The 20,629-nt window shown below is 33.9% G+C and overlaps 1 protein-coding gene across 1 annotated transcript in view; it reads left to right on the plus strand.

Moving 5' to 3' along the window:
- The first annotated feature begins 12,080 nt into the window (after positions 1-12,080).
- The window catches only part of LOC149549718 (pre-mRNA-splicing factor SLU7-like), a 57,513-nt gene continuing 48,964 nt past the window's right edge, over positions 12,081-20,629 (plus strand). The window contains exon 1 of the mRNA XM_089793014.1: positions 12,081-12,223. Within this exon, the coding sequence (XP_089649140.1) occupies positions 12,208-12,223 (16 nt within the window). The 5' untranslated portion in view covers positions 12,081-12,207. The remainder of the gene's footprint in view (positions 12,224-20,629) is intronic.

Below are 20,629 nucleotides of genomic sequence, written 5' to 3' on the forward strand. Positions count from 1 at the left end.
CTATAGTATCATCCTACCTCAATGAGAATTAGAGAAAATGTCGACCTACATGTCGGGCATGGAACAATAAGCACATCATACAAGTGTAAAACCATCTACTATATGATATGCACCATTAAGAAAATTATCTAGGTATGCTTACCAATCACCTACAGGGATTAGTAAACCCAATTTTTATCATTTCTGTGACCTAGGCCCTCAAGCCCATCTCATCACCATAGTGTGCTTAACCAACATATACACACAAGTTATTATGTATGGCCTTCATGTCATTCAATAATAATGCAAAATATGGTTGAAGTGCTTTCTTGTCCAACCATGAAGCCTTACACTTCCTTGGGATCCTAATTAATGCATAGAATACCCAACCTTGCAATGCCCTTGAATAATACAAAATGCACTTCGTTGGGATCCTACCTAACATGTAGAATTCCCAATTTGGAAATTCCCACACAATAAAATAGGTACTTTCTTTGGGATCTTACCTAACACATAGAATTCTCAACCTGGCAATGCCTAACAATGCAAAAAATAGGAGGTATCTAGTGCAGCCATGAAGCATATTACTTCCCACATATGTCCAAGTAGCCCTAATCATGGATGTGGCAGGGAGATAAAATATGGAAAAGCATATCAAATAAACATATGCACATAGCTTTGGCCAAAGCATTATTTTTTTAGTACCAACATTACACCAGTAGGTAGAGTGAAATAGGAAAGCATCACTTCTACCCTTCCCTATCTGTCCACATTCGACACCCACATCGGAAGGTAAGCTTTCCAAAAATAAATTAATAAAAATATAAATAAATGCAAAAGGAAGAATGACATGTTCTTAACAATCTACTCCCTTATACATTATATCATTGCTCCACACTAAACATGATAGATGACATCACTTTAAAACACAAAACTAGCATCATAAAAGTACATACCCTAGCCACCTCAAGATCAAAGAAACCTTGAAATCGAGATTCACAATTCTCGAATCAAATTCCAAGAAGGAGGAACAACACCAAAAAAACAAAGGTGAAAAAGATTCAAACTAGATAGGTCACATGAGAAATCAACAACTAGGTGGTCACAAGGAAAGTTTTCAAGCTAGCTCCTCATTACATCAAAGTTCATGAAACTGAACATAATCAATGAAAACCAATTCACATAAAGCACAATGACTTTAACTAATCACCACAAGTGAGTAGATCTTTAACAACACCTTGTGTCCAAGGACCGTTAAGAACATAACCAAACTTCACATGCAATTTATCTTGATGATCGCACATTTCTAAATGCATAATAGAATATGCAATACTTTTGCAAATTAAATTCATATTCCTCCTACTTATCATACTATGTTACTCAATGAACCTCATGAATTTGGCATAAAAAATAATAATTCTTGCACCACATGAGCATGACATGTTATTTACACAATAAAATACATTTTTCATTTCTATCACAAGCCAAGTCTTGATTTGATAAGCACTCATAGCCTGGTGCAAAAGTCAAGCATCATTTGACTATCTCAATAGTTAATAAAAATTCACACCCTCCTTGCATCACACATGCAAGAAATAAATAATTCAAGTACTATACAACAATATGCATATTATATTATCACATAATTTAAATGAAAATATAATCATAACCATATGAGGTATGTAAATTACCAATCATCCCATAAACTTTCCATGTTGACAATCTTTTAAAAAAAATGCAATGTCAACCCAAAACCTTGACATATATAAAGAGCATCACATCCTTCTATGTCAAAGTAATCATAACTGGAAGACACGCCATGCAACCCATGTCATCAACTCATTTAACATAAATTAAGCTAGTTGACTTACAGTTCTATGTCCATTGTAGTGAACTCAAAGCCTGAGTGTGAAACCAAGAGCTCTGATACCATATGTAAAGATTGCCCCTGCAAAACCAATGCCACATCAATAATCCCCATAATATGAAAAAGTCAAGGAGAGCCAAAGTCATTTGAATATTGACCAATCAACATTAGCTGATTAATTATCATTAAATTTAACAAAAATGATACAAATACATATATGCTCAAATCTAAAAGAAACCATAATTCAGTTACCAAAATACCAAGATGTACTGATTATGTCAATCTTTTTGACAGGAGCTCCAGAACTTGTCTAAGAGCATCAGGGTGAGAATATTGTAGGAGTGCTTTACCACCCTACCATGAAGTTGTTAAGCTTCCCCAGAATCTTTCTTAACATGAAAGACAACCAAACTGGCATCAAGGAAGACTAAACAAGAAAAACTAAAAGGAGAGTAATGGAATTTTGTACACATTTTCTTTAATATAATTAGAAATTTTCTCTCAAAGTTTAGCAAGGGAAGCAACACAACTTTTTAAAGCCAATGAAAAATGACACATTTCAATCAATTACCTAAGAAAAACATTTTTGACTTAATAATTTCCTTCTCATATGTCCATCAGGAAACATATCACAAGATAAGAAAAACTTGTTCTAATATTATAACTTCATCAGGTAGTTCAATCTTCATTTCATAATAATCAGGTAGTAGAGCCCCGCCCTGACCCATGGCTCAATTCAATGTATGTCAGAATAGACCTAAATGGTGACCACACTCTCAATAAGCTTTACAAGGCAAAATTTTTTATGCATTATTTCCAATTATCTCATCCAAAGAAGATGAACACCACTATGGGTGCAAACAATAACATCTATTGATCAAAACTATGCAAATTGCATTCTTATAAATTGGACCTTTACTTTACAAGAGAAAAAAATAAACAAAAGTATACTTCTTCCCTTTTAATTTCACATTCTACACAAAATTTCTCATACAAGGAAATTTAGTGAGTAGTGAAGACACGTCTCATAATCCTTAATTTGTAGGAATAAATACTTCTTCACCTCTAAAATCACAAGATGGCATTTTTTTTTCAAGATACTTCTAAAATGCAACATTCATCACCCATATAATGTCACAATTTCATTTAAGAACCAAAGAGTTATACAATGATGTCTCTTGAGGGCATATAAAAGATACTTTAGCAATATGTCAACTCATCAAACACCACTCAATAAGGTAGCAATAAAGTTTTCAATTTCTCCATTCTAAATGAGCTAATTGAAAGAAAATCTCCTACTCATGCACCTGTCACAAAGATCATATTCTAGCCATTCATTTTCAAGCTAAGTGAGAATAATAACACCAAATGTTGATATTTAAAAATAATTCCATGAGTCCTAGTGTATTCATCCAAGGAATATTACACAAAGATGTCAAATTTTCAAAGGCATTCTCTCCCTCTTTAACACAATCATTTAAAATATTTAGCTTTCATGTAGACAATTTTGGTCACTAATGTTCTTGCTAAGAAGAGTTAATGCACCACCAGATAACTATTCTGATTAAGCAATTTTTACTAACCATTCCCTATCTAAGGAGGTGTGAGGTACTTTGATAGAGCTTTTGTTAAACAATATTAATTTGTAAGCATAGCATCCGATTACTATCAGAATAATAGTAAAAATGAGTCAATGGCCTGCATAGTTTAGAATCAAAGAATGAAAGAGTGGATAGACAACTATGCTGATTTAATGGAACTTTCAGGGATTACGTTAATTGTCCACTACAATAGAAATAAACATGATGTATATGCCAACAAGATGGATTTATTTGATCATGTATCACTAAGTTCAGAATGATCAATACCTGAGCATTTATAGTGGTTTTCTATTCCATTAGTAATCTAAGTTATTGAAGTATGCACACTATTAAGGTTTTACTCAATACTTTTTTTATTTTTTCAACCGATACTCTAATACTAATAAACAATTTCTTTATACATGACCTCTTCCATAATACTAACTAATTCATTTTTTCATGGCAAGCAATAGAGTTGATTAACTATAATAAATATTCACTAAAAGTATATAATTGAAACAAAGCATTTTCTTCTTAAATAAGCCCAAGACTTGGCATTCCTTAATCCGCAATCCTAAAGTATTAGTAGCCAAAAGTTTCAAAGCAATCTAAAGGTCATTAATGTTATCAAAACAAACACAAAATACAAGAATGAAACTTGGTACTGTTTGCGGTTGTCATTAAAAAAAAAAGTTTGTTTCCCAACCTCCTTGCTTTTCTAAAGCCACGTTCCTTCTCCAACTTCTTGGTTGTTTCTACCTATGTCTTCTCCAACTCAAATATTCAGTGGGTATTTGGCTCCTGAGTATGCTTTGAAAGGGAATCTCTCAGATAAGTCAAATATTTATAGCTTTGGAGTAGTCGTGCTTGAGGTCATCAGTAGTAGAAAACATACATACATCACCTTAGAGGAAGAGGGGGCTTATCTTCTTGAATGGGTAACCCTCGGCGTATATATATATATATATATATATATATATATATATATATATATGAGGAAAATAGGAAATCTAGCTTGGTCCAGTCTTGGTATTTATATGAGGAAAATAGGATACTTGAATTTGGTAGATGTGAACCTAATGTAATTGGGATTCAATGAAGAAGACATGATTAAAATGATTCACATCCATCTCTTGTGTACTCATGTTAATCCAAATTCAAGGCCAATTATGTCAGTAGTTGTTGAAATGATGGAAGGGAGTATGGAAACACCTATTCTGTAGTCTGGGTTAGGATATCTTACTCAGTTACAAGCTTGGGAGCTGGTTGTTGGCATTTTCAATGTTTAGGAACAATCCTCAACAACTATGATAAGTCAAAGTAGCTCACTCATGACATAACAGAAAGACATAATCTTAAGGTTTTTTTTGGAGAAAAGCTTCAAAATTGTATGAGAAATATCATTTCTCCCCCCTTCCAAGAATGTTTTTGAGTATATTTAACTACCCGCAAAATGGATGTTATATTATATCATGAAGATGGTTAAATCCATGTCTCCATAACGATTGATATTACTATTATTTGTTTCGTTAAGAGAAGAAGAAGAAAATATTATCAAAAATTAAATTCACCAATCTACATGGCAAATAGGATGCCAATTTATTCAAACAAGGGGAAAGTGGGTTATGACAAAATCAAAGGATGGACAATACAGTGTAAAGAAAGGATATGAGATCATTACCTCATCACAAAGATGGGACAAGATAGATATACCTCGAAAACTTTGTTGGGACTTAGCATGCCTTCCCAAGGTAGGAATCTTATAGGCTGCTATGCAACAAAAGAATATTAACAACTAATAGGTTCATAAGAATGAGATTTGAGGGCCTGTCCACATGCATTTTATGCAAAAAGAACTCTAAAAGTGTTGAACATCTCTTATTTCAATGCCCCTTTATAAGAGAATTTTGGTATTGGCTTTGTCAAAAACTCAACTGGAGCATGACTCTACCTGAGAATTTGAATAGTCATTTAAACAGCTAGCTAGCTAGTGGAGGTAAGAAAATATACAACAAATTTGAAATGTATCACCATCTATCCCACTATGGGAAATTTGGAAGGAGAGGAATCAAAGAATTTTTAAGGAAACTGAAACGACCAAGCCTTCCTTCTTTAACAAAGTCAAGGCAAGTATAATAGAAGTAATAAACAATCATCTCAGAAACACCTTAAAAGAAGAAGGATCATTTACAGATTGGGATGTAGATATGCGAAAAAATTGGAACAATCTTATTAATACCTCAATGACATATGCACAAAACAATAGGTAGGCTAGAACCAAGTGTAGATGGGAGCTACCTCCAACATGTTGGGTTAGATCAAATTTTGATGGAGCCGCTTAGAGAAATCTAGCTAAAGTAGGACTAGGGTGTATGCTTTGTATGAAATTAGGAGTTTGGATAGTTAAACAAACAAACCACTAGGAATTTCAACAAATAATGTAGCAAAAATGGAAGCATTAAGGGAAGGACTTAAAATAAGTTTTGAACTAGACATAAAAAATTTAGTCATCAAGGGAGACTCTAAAATCATTTTGAATGCAATCTGGAAAAGACAAACTCCAAACTAGAGATTATGATCCAAGCTGGAGGAAATTCTTCCCCTTCTAGATAAATTTGAGGACTTTCGAATTCAACATATTTTTCAGAGAAGGCAATAATGATATTGATATTTTAGCCAACCTAGGAGTTGATGATGAGAAAATCTTCCTAAAAAACCAACCATAAATCCCCTTCCTTTTAGATCTTATACATAAGCTCTTAACTTAACACTAGTTATAATCACCTAAAGTATATTAACAACTTCCACTTTTCAATCTCTCAAGGTGATTGTATTATCTTCCTATTTCTTAGATTTTCTCCTAGGTTGTCTAACCTTTTACCTGATCAAGGATTTTAATATCTAATTGAGATTAGTGTTATGTATTCAAGATTTGGTTTCATTATTCATCTACAAGCCTTTGATCTTTTTGCCCATAATGAGGCCTCCATATTTTTGAGAGTAGCAAGCACATCCCATCAATGATTATTCTTCTACCTTTCTCCTGTGTCTTAATCACTTTTCTCCCTAGTATTTGGGTTGCATACTTTACTATTTATTAGCCTTCTTCCTCTTACCCAATGTATTTTAGGAATGTTAAAATATAAAAGAATGGTCAGATTATCATGAAATTAAAAACCTAAAGTTAAATTATAACACCCATCTTAATTTTATTATTCAACAATTCCCATACTTTAATCATATCTATCAAATTAAAGACAATTTTATAAGTTTAAAGAATTCAACCAACAAATAAATCAAAGTTCTTAATCAAACTATTATTTAGGAATTGCTCCTCTAGGAAATTCAATAACTCTAACTCTTTCTCCTGGGAAGTTTCATAGCTAACATAATCCTAGAGGTTTGATACTAACTTGTAAAAATGAATTGGAAGTTTGTTGTGAGATGCAAAGCTTCAAGGGAGATCTTTTGATCACAACAAGAAATCCTCTACAACCAATTATTTAAATTTGCAGAAGATTTTTAGAATGCAAAATTGGATCATGAGTCAAAAGACTATTATCAAACTTGAGGAATATGTAAAGGAAGAAATTCCTTCCTAAGTCCCCATGTATAAAAGGGATATATGTATATATCTATTACAAATGTATTGAACTTATGAAGATAATAATGTAAAACTAGTGCCCCTTTTATATTTGTAATCCGTATATGACTTTTGTCCTGGGCAAGACTGGAGGTTTTCTTCTCCATTCTTTCCTACCCCCGTTTGAATGGAGGTTTTGTGATATTTTGTTATTAATAAATTTAAGGCCTCGACCTTTTATAGATTAAAAAAAAAAAACCAAAAAAATATATGCATGAAACAAATGATGATATTGTCAAGACATACCTATAAATCAAATTATATATCGCGTTGTCCTATTAATAATAGTCTCTCCCACAATGTTAACAAATTTCAGAATTGGTTTCCTTCCTTTCTAGTTGTAAAGATTACACATTTTAAAGGGTTAAATAACTTGTCATTGATGTGGAGAGATGAAAAAATTGTTAAAATCTATAGATGTTGGTTACAAGAAAGTCATTGGAATTTTTTTTAGAAGTTTGATCAAATCACATATCATTTTAAATTTTTTTTTTAAAGACAAACTTTTAAAGAATATGAAGAATATGGTTCCAAATATTTTCAAACCAAAATACAATTTGCAATTATTATTTTGAAACTACAGATTTAGTTTTGCAGAAGAAATGGACCAAAAATCATACATAAAAGAAAATGCACGAAAGCATAAATCCATAAAACTCTCACATTAGCCAATAGGACAATGCAAACCCCAAAGCTGGGTGATTAGACCAAATTACAATTGGAGAAAATTGAAGACCTTACATAATTGACAATGATAAATCACTAATCGTATAAGCTATACCAAACATTAAATGTTTTTTCACAAGAAAAGTGAAAATTGTGAAAGAACATAGGCTCAAAACAATATATTGTTATTTTAAACCAATAGTTACGAATGATTTCAACTAGAATAAAAATAATTATAAATTGAAAACCATTTAAAAATGAGTAAATGAAGTAGCAAACATACAAAAGATCTTACAAACTTACACTAGATTACCATTTTTGTGAAAATGTTTCAATCACAAACAAACTAAGACTCCAACTATCTTTAGTTGCATATATCAATGCAAGTATCAACTATAAATGAAATTTAATTACAATTTTGGTTATACACTATTAGTTATTTACCATGTCAACAATATAGTTGAAATGAAAAATTGAATGCTACTCATAGATTATTTAATGAAATTTTAAACTAAAGCTAATTGTCTTGAAAAGTTTCATGATTCTTTGAGTTTCATGACTTTTCAGAGTTTCACATACTTTAGGATCCATAATGAGATTGTAGAGCCTTTGGACTAATAATTTAAACATATATAAATGGAAAGAACTCAATTCTTAGTTTTATAATTTCTAACATCATAAAATACTAAACATATTTAAATTTGCATAGCAATCATTTATACTTTTCAAAAAGATATAATTCTTTATATATAATATCATCTTAATTTGAAAATAAATGATTATAATCCTTTTATATAGATTTTTAATTCATTTTCTTAGATTAAAGTTAAACTTGTTATTTTATGAAGAGGAATTTTTAAAATATTTCAATACAATTAATTTTCTTTTTAAAAGTTTGATAAATAAGGTGATTCTTATAATAATGAAAATACTTAAAACTTAAATCTAAATTTTTTAACAAATTAGGGTCTTTAAGTTTTATTTTTATTTTTATTCTTATAGGTAGCAAGTTTTTTGTATTGATTATAAGAAGATAATACTTACATAAGTATGCCATAGTGTAAAGTGGCCAAAATCTCAAAAGTCTTCCTAAATAGCTTCCCCCATTGACATTAAAGTCAAAACATACATACCAAGGGCATTAACACTCACAAATATAGCCCATCCCAATACAAAAAAGAATTCACATTCCATTGAGAAGCTACTAATCATCCAAAAAAGGGTCCAACACACTCAATTCTTAAACCAATTTACAACATCCTCCTTTGTAAAATTTGGGATGGAGCGATTATCCTCCACTGGTTGCCTCTTCTTGCTAGTTTCACTCATGCCCACCTCCCTTGCTAGAGACATATCCATCCAAACTCCTTCCCTCGTGGACTCCCCTACAACACCACATCCTTCCCTTAAGAGCTGATGTCTCAATGGTTCTCCAGGTGGTCACACTTTTCCTTGGTGTCATCTTCATAAAACCCCTCCTCTCATCGTCCATCACCTAGATCTTTTTCTGCAAAAAAATTCCACCTTCCTCCATCCTTTCATTGCTTTTGGTAGGTGCACCCCTTGAGGAGCTGTAGAAGACCAAATGACCGAAGGTTGTAGTGAGGAATCACCTCCCACAATCAACCTCTACGGTTCCTGCCCAATTTCCAACTCGACATCCATAATGACTCTGTCAATAACATCACCTATCCCCAATAACCATTGCGAGTCTAGACACTCAACAATGACCCTGTAGAATTCCTCTTTCGTCTCTCCAACTAACAGAGCCAAAGCCACAAAGAGGGACACTATATCCAGGTTGGACCTTCTCCTCCAATAGGTGTCCAAGTATTTCGGGCCAAACATCTCCATGATCCCCTTGTGAATCCCTAGTCATCAAAAAGAAAGATGCTCTTAAACTGCCTCGCTATGATCCTCCCTTCATTTGCCTGAGTCTGATTGTCTGATTCCAAAGTAAAGTCGGCCTACATCTCTAGTTACTCTACAACTTCCCTTATAGAAAAAAAACCCCACCCTTCTTAAAATCACGCCCTTGAAAGATCTAGAAGCCCATACTTCGAGAGTTGTTGATGAATGATTGTAGGACCTCTGTCACATGCAAGGGATAACTTCCTTGTGAGTGTCCTCCAAATTGGGGGTTAAAATTCATAATTGAGAGGTACTCCTTCAAAAGGGATGCATTCGCTTATGAAGCCACTTCAATACACTACATCCTTATTCCAAATTGAGAAATCTAAAGTCTTTGAAAATTTCATGTTGGTTTCCAAAAGAAACATTCACTCCCAAGTTGGCCAACTTATCTGCCACCTTGTTTGCCTCTCTGTAAACATGGGGTATCTTGAAGTCCTCAAACTCTGTCCACAAGCACTTTATCTGGATAATGTGCTTGTCAAGATGCTAAGACTCCATCTCCCCTTTCTTGATTCCATTTATAATAATCTCTGAATCTCCTTCCAAATGCACTTGATGGATACCCAGTTTAACTCCTAACACTAAAGCCTCCTTGGCGGTTTCACATTCTGCCACATTGTTGGTTCCATCTCTTAATCGTTTAGCCACAAATGCTACGGAGTTACCTTCATGATCTCATGCTATGCATCCACAACCAGATATGCTCGGGTTTCCTCGAGCAACCCCATCAAAATTTATTTTTATTCGTCCTTCCTCTGGTGGTTGCCAACAACATTTTTCCTTTCTTTGTTAGGGATCAACCCTTGAAGGCCCATTAGCAGGTAGGGTCTTTAAGTTTTTAACCAAGTGAAAAATTGAATCTTAAAAATATTTATATTAATAAGTATATTGTAATAAAGTCTCATCATGCATAGTTTTTACATGAATTTTTTTTTCCAAAAAAGGGTTCATATTGGTGTAATGTTTATGCCAATCAAATTATATATATATATATATATATATATATATATATATATATATATATATATATATATATATATATATATATATATATATATATATATATATATATATATATATATATATATATATATATATATATATATATATATATATATATATATATTCTTTCAATATGGTTGATTAAGAAAATTGTATTATAATTTAGTTAACTAAACATTGACTAGTTAAGTTTGTGTCCTTTCTTATAACCTAGACGAGTAACTAATAAAAATATATTTTTATAATTAAATCATAGTTTTCTTGCATATTAATATGAAAATATTAAGATACATTATATTCATTTCAAATATAGACAAGTAATATTTTAAAGTTAAATATTTATTAACTATTACATTCAAATATCACAACCAATATTAACATTAAATATTCCTTAACAATTACTTGGAGCGACCATAAATGTTTTGTTGTCTGTGATGAATGGGCGGTTAATGTTGAGGCAAACACCATAATCAAGGTCGAGCTAGACACTTTGGACATTAGGTAAACTAGATTGGCCACCTATGCACTTAGGGTTATACATTCGACTGCTACTACTTTACGCTTGATGCAAGTAGAAAATGATAAGGATGACTAGGACAATGATGCGATGAGCAAGCTATTTGCCTTCCTTAGTGAAGATTGACTCTAACTTTTGTTGACTAAGTCCAAGGAGAACAGAAAATTGAAATAATGATTTTTAATTTGTTTTTGGTGTTTTATTCTTTGACAAGCCTTAGGATCTAACTTTACATTTTTTAATCTGGCCTTGCACAACATAATACTCTAGTTACTATTATTTTGGTCTGAACTCCTTGAATAACCACAATGACTTAGATACTGGTTATAGTAGGAAGTTTGATAGTTGTTACTTTTTGCTTTCAGTAAATATTTTGCTTAGTAATAATGAAAAAGTTGTGAAGTTTCAATGAAAGATATATAGATGTACTTTAACTAGTATAAATTTCTTAAATAAATCCATCGAAAGAAATGTTAAGAAATATAAATAATAAAATATTGTAAATTTAATAACTACACTAACATATTTATATTTATGTTTTTATATTGACTCAATTTTTTAATTTTAATATTTTAATTTCTTAATTATTTATATTTCTAAAACTTATAATTTTTGCAGATATTAATTTAAATTTGAAATGTAGATAATTGTCAAATTTAAGTTAAAAATATAATTGTTAACATTAACACACCATCACACTCCCTTTCTACCATTGTAAAATCCCTATCAAAATATATGTGTAAAAGTAAATATAATACTTTGTTGAATTATAGAATGTCTATCAATATTAAAAATACATGTATAAAAGTAAATATAAAATGTTACGAACCCTTGATGTTAAGCTAACGTGTTCACTTCGGATGAGGAAATACCGTCGGTGGAATAAATACTGAAAACGGCCAAACGGCCATCAAATTCAACTCGCAGTTAGGAACATACGCTGCACGAAGATCACTCGAAAATCCTCGCGACTTTCGTGAATTGCCCCCGTCTTCAGTCTCTGATCTCTGCATCAAATTGAGCTGGTAAACCAGTAGCCATGGCGACAGCCTCGGGTACGTGGTCCTGTTCAATTCTCTTTTCTATTCGAATTCTGTATTTTTGGATTTGTCGTCTGCAGGGTTTGATGGCGAAGTTTATTATATGAACTATTCATATCTGATCTATTCATTAGCTTTTGGAACTCTCAATCAAAGTTCTTTCTTCAGGGTTTTTACGAGTGATTTATAGCTAGAAAATTGGAATTAGGGTTGAATCCTGCCGGTGTTTCTTCCTTTTAGCTATTTCCACCTTTTTGACGTGTTAAGAATATATTTAAATCAGTTTTTGTTTTCAGTTAATCTGTTTTTTATTTTTATTTTTTGTCTGGCGAACTATCCATTTGTGAGATGGTAGACAAATAAACGGTCCAGGATCTTGGAATTTGCATTTAGGAGAGGATTTTGAATTCGCAATCGTGTTGCCCAAATGTTGACGAGGACACGCTTCTCGAATTTTTTTCAACCAATTCAAATTCACTTAAGTTTTTCCTCGATATTTCAGCATTTGTAGACCTTTGCACATTCTGTTAACTGGTGATATGGCTTGTAAAACTGGAATTTATCTGTATGACTTATGTGCTGAACAAAACGCAGATCCGTAAAACAGAAATTGTCACCGCAGACCGAAATTATGTTTATCAAACAGAAGACTCAAAATATTTTGCAAGAATGTAACAGAATATTACTACGCTGAAATTTTAAGAGGCACAGGGTTAGAATACTATAATCTTTGCCCAAGAATATCTGTATAACAGAAGATATACGTGCGCTTATAATCATTGTTTGTGACTTTTTAATTGGCAGATTGTCTTGATTCCACAGTCTTCTATGTGTGCTCTGTAACACCAATCCCATTTTCTTTAACTGTTAAACTCCCATAAAAATGACAAGGAACAAATTCTCAAAACAATACAATACCCTTAATTCCTGTTGGATTAGCTGCAGTTTTCACTAGATATGCCGTTGTTCCGAGTCAGATTTTCCAGGGTTCACAGCCCCAGACCTGATGTCTTGGGGATGGGGGAATAGGGATGAAATTTTCCCCCACCTTGCCTGGATCCTGGTATCCCACAGGTTTTTGTCCCTAGGATGCTCCAGCAGAGCAGATATTTCTCTGTTTTTGGGGGACCCCTCAAGTGTCCTGGGGATGATAGGGGGTCACCATTGCGGGAAAAACCATCAGTTAAAACTTAAAATAAATAGCACAAAATGAAACATAGAGGACTTACCTTTTAACATGGACCAAAAAGTGGTAGCACCAAGGTTTTGAACCATAGAGAAAACTTTTAAAATCCTAGCATATGCTCTTTTGCAATGATTAAAAGAGAAGAAGAAGAAGAAAAAAGAAAAAAGAGGAAAACAATAGGAGAGGAACATGAAGATCACCAATAGCAACTCCTCGAGGTATGTCCCCAATTTCTATTGATCATTCTTTGTTATATTTTCAAGTTTCTATTCAATATAAATCACTCACGAAGCCACTTTTTTTGGTTCATTTTAAATTTGTGTAATATTAATAATGTTGAATGAGATTTCAATTTCTGTATATCTTTTGCTTGTATGCATCATGTGATGTGAATTAAGAGCACAAGGAATATCGCTGTGTTTGTAGCAATTACAGTTTTTTTTAAATTTAATATTTTTTAAAATTTTACATTGTCTTTATAATTTTAGATGATTGTTACTTCTGTGCTTTGTGCAGGCTGAAGTAAGAAAAATATAAGGAAAAAGTTTGTGTTTGTAGCAATTAGTTGTTATTTTTCAAGTTGCATTTGGTTGATCAAATAACATCACAAGAGGTGTAGATAACTCAAAGATGGATTGCAAGATTTGTTTATTCTCTACTATTGTCCCTTTTACAAGTTGATGTAAGAAAAATAGAAAGAAAATTCTTATACAAATTTAGAAACTGAGTCTTTATTCCTTATTTTATGCAGCAAAAGGTAAGTTTTACTTTGTTTTAGCAATATTCATGTGTAAGGAAGCAAAGGTACGCAGAAATACTTCCTACGCTAATCTTGAGATGCAAATTTCGACTTAACTATTACAAGGATTTCAAGAGACAAATAAGAGCATAAATGAAATAACAATAAACATATAACATAGTGATTATGGTGAGGAAACCCTTACGGGAGAAAAACCTCACTCTAAAACTCGCATAATGTATTATCAAATCAACAAGAGATTACTACACACCTGCAAGGCAAGTTCTTACAAGATTATCACCTCAACACAATCTTGGAGGAACTTCACTAGCATGCTTCTAGCACCTGATCTTGCAAACACAACTCAATGCCCAAACTCCTCTCTAAGCCCTCATTTTATAGGCTTCTCACAATCTGGGAACCGTTTGTGGTTTTACAATAGCATGTGCAAAACCTCCTTGATAGGTGTTGCTTATCCTTGACTTCTGTTGCCCAAGATAGGTATGAACCAAGTTAAATATAGTCTCTCACGTCCAAAGTCCCATCCCCTATTTTTGACTCTTACAGTTGTCATGCAATGTGTCATATAATCTCTAAAAATGGTCCTCCTATAGTGTACCATGGACAAGGTATTTTTGCCAACTAAGTTTACCTTTTCCAAGGCACCCACATGTAGATAACTGCCAACTACATTTTTTTTGGAAATATCTAGAAAAATTTGCAAGGTTGAGATGGATGTTTCTCAACAATATGAGTTCTTTTAGCCTGATTGTCAATGAGGAGGAGTTTGACTTGTTGGAGAATCATGAAAATGGTAGTGGGAGTGGTATTGATGTGTGTTTTATGACCTACCAAAAGTAGAATAATATATTGGAGTATTTTATTCTCTCTTGATCAAAATTCAGGGCATGCTATGATTGCAAGTAAGATCACATGAGTGATTTCCAAGGTTCCTTTTAGGTTGGATAAACTCAATGGTAAATGTGATACGCTTGTGTAATGAGGGGCCTTACGTTATGTTCTTCAAGTCAACTTCAAACAATACTAGCTATTGGAGCTTTCAAATGGTATTGCAATAAGAGTACTTTTTTGGCCTTTTCATGAATATGCATAAAGTAATAGAGAGTAGGGTTGAGGAATTCTAGTCTACCCCTAAGAATTTGAACGATGAACAATGCTATGATGAAGTGTACCTAACATTGTTTTGCCAAATTCAACAACTATGTAAATTTGGTGCAATTTTCAAAGGTTGTGCAAAGGATTTTCATATACCAATGTATACTATCATGATGAGTAGCGTGCATCAAAGATAGAAGGAAAGTATCGACATAAGGACTTAGAAACAACCTTTTACAGTGCTTAAGCATTACTTTAGAACAAAAGACATGAGTAATGTGATTCCACCGTGACAATATTATCAATCACATTCATCTAAGTACTTGAAAGCAAATGCTAAACTAAACGAGGGAACAAAGAGAACATATAAGCACCAAGACACATCAAGAAATCAATGAACTTCAACGACAACTTTATTATTTTAGTAACCCATAGCAACAATCTCCACATTCTGTCTTTTACAAACGAGAAATGAGGCCTCTATATAGGTCTCCAATTACAATGAGTGACCTGGGTTGAAACAAAATTCATGCCTATATTTTGCCACCTCAGCCCTAATTAGGGGTAGGGCAAAGAAATAGTATCTACAAATAATGCAGGGATCTACATGGACCAATCATGAGAAATCCACCTCCGTAGTGGGGTAATAAACACCCACTATGCTAGCAGCTAGCCCATTCAACAGGAGAGTGGGGGACATGAATTCCCACTATGCATTAAATGCTTATTAGCGGAGAATAGCCTGTACTTGATTCTATTCCCTAGATGCATAGTTTCTGGAAAACATTGTCTCCAACTTATCTATGTTAATGCTATAGCTGTGGTCAGAAGCCAGAAGCTAGATAATCGTCTAATTGGCCTCGACCTTAGACGATTATATGAAGTGGTTTATATGTAATGACTTATACTCTTATTAATATTAAATACGTTTAATATTTGTGTTTGACTGACTAAGCATAGTCCGCCACCTTTTGAACAAATAAAATAGCAGATCGACATACATGAAGAGATTTACTATTGAAGTCAGAGCGATAATCAATGTCAGATCAACTGATACATACACGGCTACAGACCGATTAATATAGGCAGAGTGATATACACATATTCAAGGACAGATCAATATATGTGTACAATTTAAGAGTAAAGTTCGATATATATGCAGAGATATATTTTTACAGCAACAGTCATATAACAGATCAAAACATATATATGTGTGTGTGTGTGTGTGTGTGTAAGTATATATGTATATATATATTTACACAGAGATCAATATCATATCAGGTGAATCATCACATATGTATGCAGAGACATACTATTATTAAGGGTGATCAATATTTAGATCATTCATATGCAGCGGTTCAATATATATTGTTTTTGGCATTATCCTTACTGTTACAGATCAGACTTGTGAATGGTCTTGAATTAGACCATATTGTAATCAATTACTTCTATACATATTGGAGATATTTGTTGCTGGGTTTTTCACCTTCAAATTGGAAGGTTTTCCCATGATGCATGTTGTGTTTATTGGTTTAATTTGTCTCATATTTACATTGCTACTAATCTGATCATAAAATCAACAATCTATGCCGATACTTTGTGCAAATTCCCGATTGAACTCCAGAACATTCATTTCTTGTTCACACATTTTGAAACTGTTCTCTGAATCTGGCAATGAGTCTTGGGTCGTGTGTGCGATGTTCAAGAATATGGAAATGTTCTCAAAGTCATCCTTCGTGTAGAAATTTAATTGAAAGAACTCCAATTTACTCCTTAGGTTATCTACATTTATATCATTCTTGGTCAGCCTATGCATTCATAAGGCTGCAACTGTGTTGAAGGGTCCTTGCTGAATATTTCTGACAACCTTTCTAAATCGAGTGGAATCCTCATTGAAATTTCCAAACATTTCCCTTGCTATGGTTACTGCGCTGTACCTGCTTGCGAAACTATATGCTTCTCTTTCCCTTATCACTCCACCATCGATCAATACCTGCCGGGTAGTAGCTTATAGGTGTGAGTACTTCATCTTGATAAATATTCTCATCATCCCATGACTCATCTATGCATTGTATCTTGGAAAGAATGGTTAATGCCCTTTCGTATATTTGCACGTAGTCAGCAAATTTGTACGCCTCTTTCTAGAAGTCCTCTATCCAAGCCTTAGCACTTCGAGAAATTTGTTTCATTTTCTCAATGTCTTTCACTGACTTAGCTAGAGGAATTGTAGGAGGAACAAAGGCCAAACTTTCTTCTTTTACTGGATTTATAAGTTGTTCAGATATTTACACAAAGCCACGTTCTTACTATTTGGCTTTTGGTATTTTCCTTCTAGCTTCTTCTTTTCTCCTTCATTGCTTGGGAAGACTCCTCAAATTCTTCAATGACTTGCTTCCTAGAGACATGTTCCAGATCCTATTCTATCACATTATAATCATCTGGAGCAATTTGGTCCTTAATTTTGTTGATTGTAGGCACATCAATTTGTAGAGTTCTAGATCTCGATTCCCCCCTGATGAACTTTGCAAACTTTTTCGTCTCACATTTCTCTTTTGGCCTATTGACTTGGCCACGATTTCTTGTAATTTCAATGCCAGGTCAATTTCCTTTTCATGTCTCCTATACATTCTTTGCCTTAACCAATCTGGATCGACAAGACACTGATCATGGACTGACAAATGTTCCGTTCTTGGAGCATTCTTCCATTAATTTCTTCCTCAGTGATAGGACTTTCTTGTAGGAACTTTTATCTCAATCATTTCCATTTCTAATATGGCCCCTAGGCTTCCTCAGGGACAACCTCTTGCTCTTTATCTCTTCCTTGGGCAGATTCTTGATAAGTGTTGAGGGTCTCTCTATCTTTTATCAGCATAGTCATCCGATCTTCCTGTTGCATTCTTCTCTTGCTTGTTTCAACCTCTCCCCTTGTCAAATGTCAATCTTTGTAAGTACGGAGTCCCAGTGGGCGATGATGGAGTTGTAGCTGATCTTTGACTCTTTTGCTGGGGTTCTTTACTGTGCTGGTCATGCCTATTTCTTGGTTGCACCTTGTTGTGAGGTTTTCACTTCATCACCCCATTGCAAATTGGAACCCCCTCTTTTTGCTTTAGCAGGAGTAGTTGTCTTAGTGGTAGCAGTTTTCAAGCCTCCAAGTCAAGGAAGTGATTTTTTTGCAATTTTGCGTGTTGGGAAGTCAAGTGTTAGGGACATGCGCGGAAGCTAGGCTAAGCTATCTAAGGATGTGGAGTTGAGAACTTGAAACCAAGTGATTTGCGAGGAAATGAGCTAGAGTCATTAGAAAATCTTTGTTCCAACTTCACTTTGACTTTAGAAAGCTAGGATAGGTTATGGGAGGCTAGAATGTTGAAGGCATGCTGAATCCTAAAATTTGGCTAAGTCTGGATTTTTGTTGAGAAGGCCCAAAATCTAGTCTTTACTAGAACTCCCTGTGAAGCCGAAACCTATTTCAAACATCCTAACATTATTTATATAAATATAAGTTAAAGTAACCTATACTTAAATGTTATACCCCTGCCTTTTGAGCTGAAAAAACGACTAAGTAAAGGAGGAGTTTTCCTCTGAGGCAGATTCTGCCACCCAAAGAGGAATCTCAATTCCTCTAACATGTCTAATTTCTGCGCTGTTGGGTGGGGTGGTGGTGGTGGGGGTTGGATCCAATAAGAGCGGAAACTCTGAATTCTAAATTCCATTGCTTCCATTATTTTTTGCTAAGTATTATGAGATGTAAACATGGGATGGATTCTTCAAAATTGAAGGATGATCGACAGGTAGATTCTGCCACCCAAAGAGGTATCTCAATTCCTCTAACATGTCTAATTTCTGCCCTGCCTTGTAGGCCTTCCAAATAGAGATTGAAATTAAGAAAATTTGCAAGGGGATGGTAATAAGAGATGGTGTGAGGATTTGAGGGCATGAAAATGAAGAAGGAAGAAATTTTGATACTGAAATTTTTCCTCTTGGAGTGGCGGATTCTGCCACCCTAAGAGGAATTCTAAATTACCCCCACATAAAAGCTCTGCCCCTATGAAGAGGCTCAACTAATATGATTAGAAGGTAATTTCATTAAGGATCATTAAACATTAAGATCACCCTTTAATCTATGATCAAGTTGGCCTGCATGGGTGGAATGTAGCTTTTCAAGTTTAAAACATCTATATAAGGGGAGAGAATGAATTCATTTTCACACCAAATCAAATGCAGTTCTACCTCTGGTATGTAAAGATTTTTCCTCCTAAGGCAGCGATTTCTATCATATTTTGGACAGTGAGTTTCATCATGGAAGACAGCAGGCTGTCTTGTGAAAACAACAATCTCATCAAGTTGAGACATCAAAGCATATCATTCTTGGGTCATTAAGACAGATTCTCTCTTAAAGATCAAAGACAAGGGGCAGATTTCTTCGAAAATCAGAAGTAAAGATGGAAATAACTTGTCTATTTTTCCAGATTTTGAGAGGGATTCATGTCAAAAGTTAGAACTAGAGACAGCAAGCAGAATGGAAACTTAGTTTTGGGCTTGGGGAAACTTATTTTATCCTCTCTTGCTTGAGGAAAGTCTCTTTTTGTTTTGTTTATCCCCTATCATCTCATGAGCTTAATGCTTTACTCCTTTATTTTGTAAGGTGAATTCAAAAAGGATCTAAGAAGGCAAGGAGGATATTGAAGACTTCAAGTGGATCCAGGGAGAGCTCATGCTCGAGGACTCCAAATGAGAAGAAAGATCCAAGTCAAGTTATTAAAATGCATGTTCAAAGCAAGTTCAAAGCAAGATGAAGATCAAGTTCATGAAGATGCAAGTGCAAGTTCAAGGGAAAGCAATGAGAAAACTTTCAAGTAGAAAATGGAGAAAATTTGAGAAGATGGAGCAATTCGGGAATATGCCATCACTATTAAAGGCTTTCCATTGTTGAGAATCAAGAGATATTTTCCAATCACCAAAGATTGATTAAGTTTGCAAGATGAGGATGATGAGGTGGCACCTAGTTGTCATCTACCAATCAAAAAATTCCAGTTTCTAGCATGTTCAATCATATTATGCCAAGTGTCCAGTTTTTCTCATTGGCTATCAAAAGCTATGTAGTTTCCTTATTGGCCCACGAGGTGGTACCTTCATGTAATTGGCTGATATTATGGCAACCCTATTACGGTTTATAGGGATGAATCTTGGCGCTTGATCTTGAACCGATCTTGGTGCTTGATATTGAAGACTTCAAGTGGACCCAGGGAGAGCTCATGCTCGAGGACACCAAATGAGAAGAAAGATCCAATCCAAGTCAAGTTATATAGAATGCAAGTTCAAGGCAAGATGAAGATCAAGTTCACGAAGATGCAAGTGCAAGTTCAAGTGAAGGCAATGAGAA

This window comes from Cupressus sempervirens, chromosome 7 (assembly GCF_028749045.1).
Source record: "Cupressus sempervirens isolate cs-2001-9-10 chromosome 7, ASM2874904v1, whole genome shotgun sequence".
Taxonomy (NCBI): domain Eukaryota; kingdom Viridiplantae; phylum Streptophyta; class Pinopsida; order Cupressales; family Cupressaceae; genus Cupressus; species Cupressus sempervirens.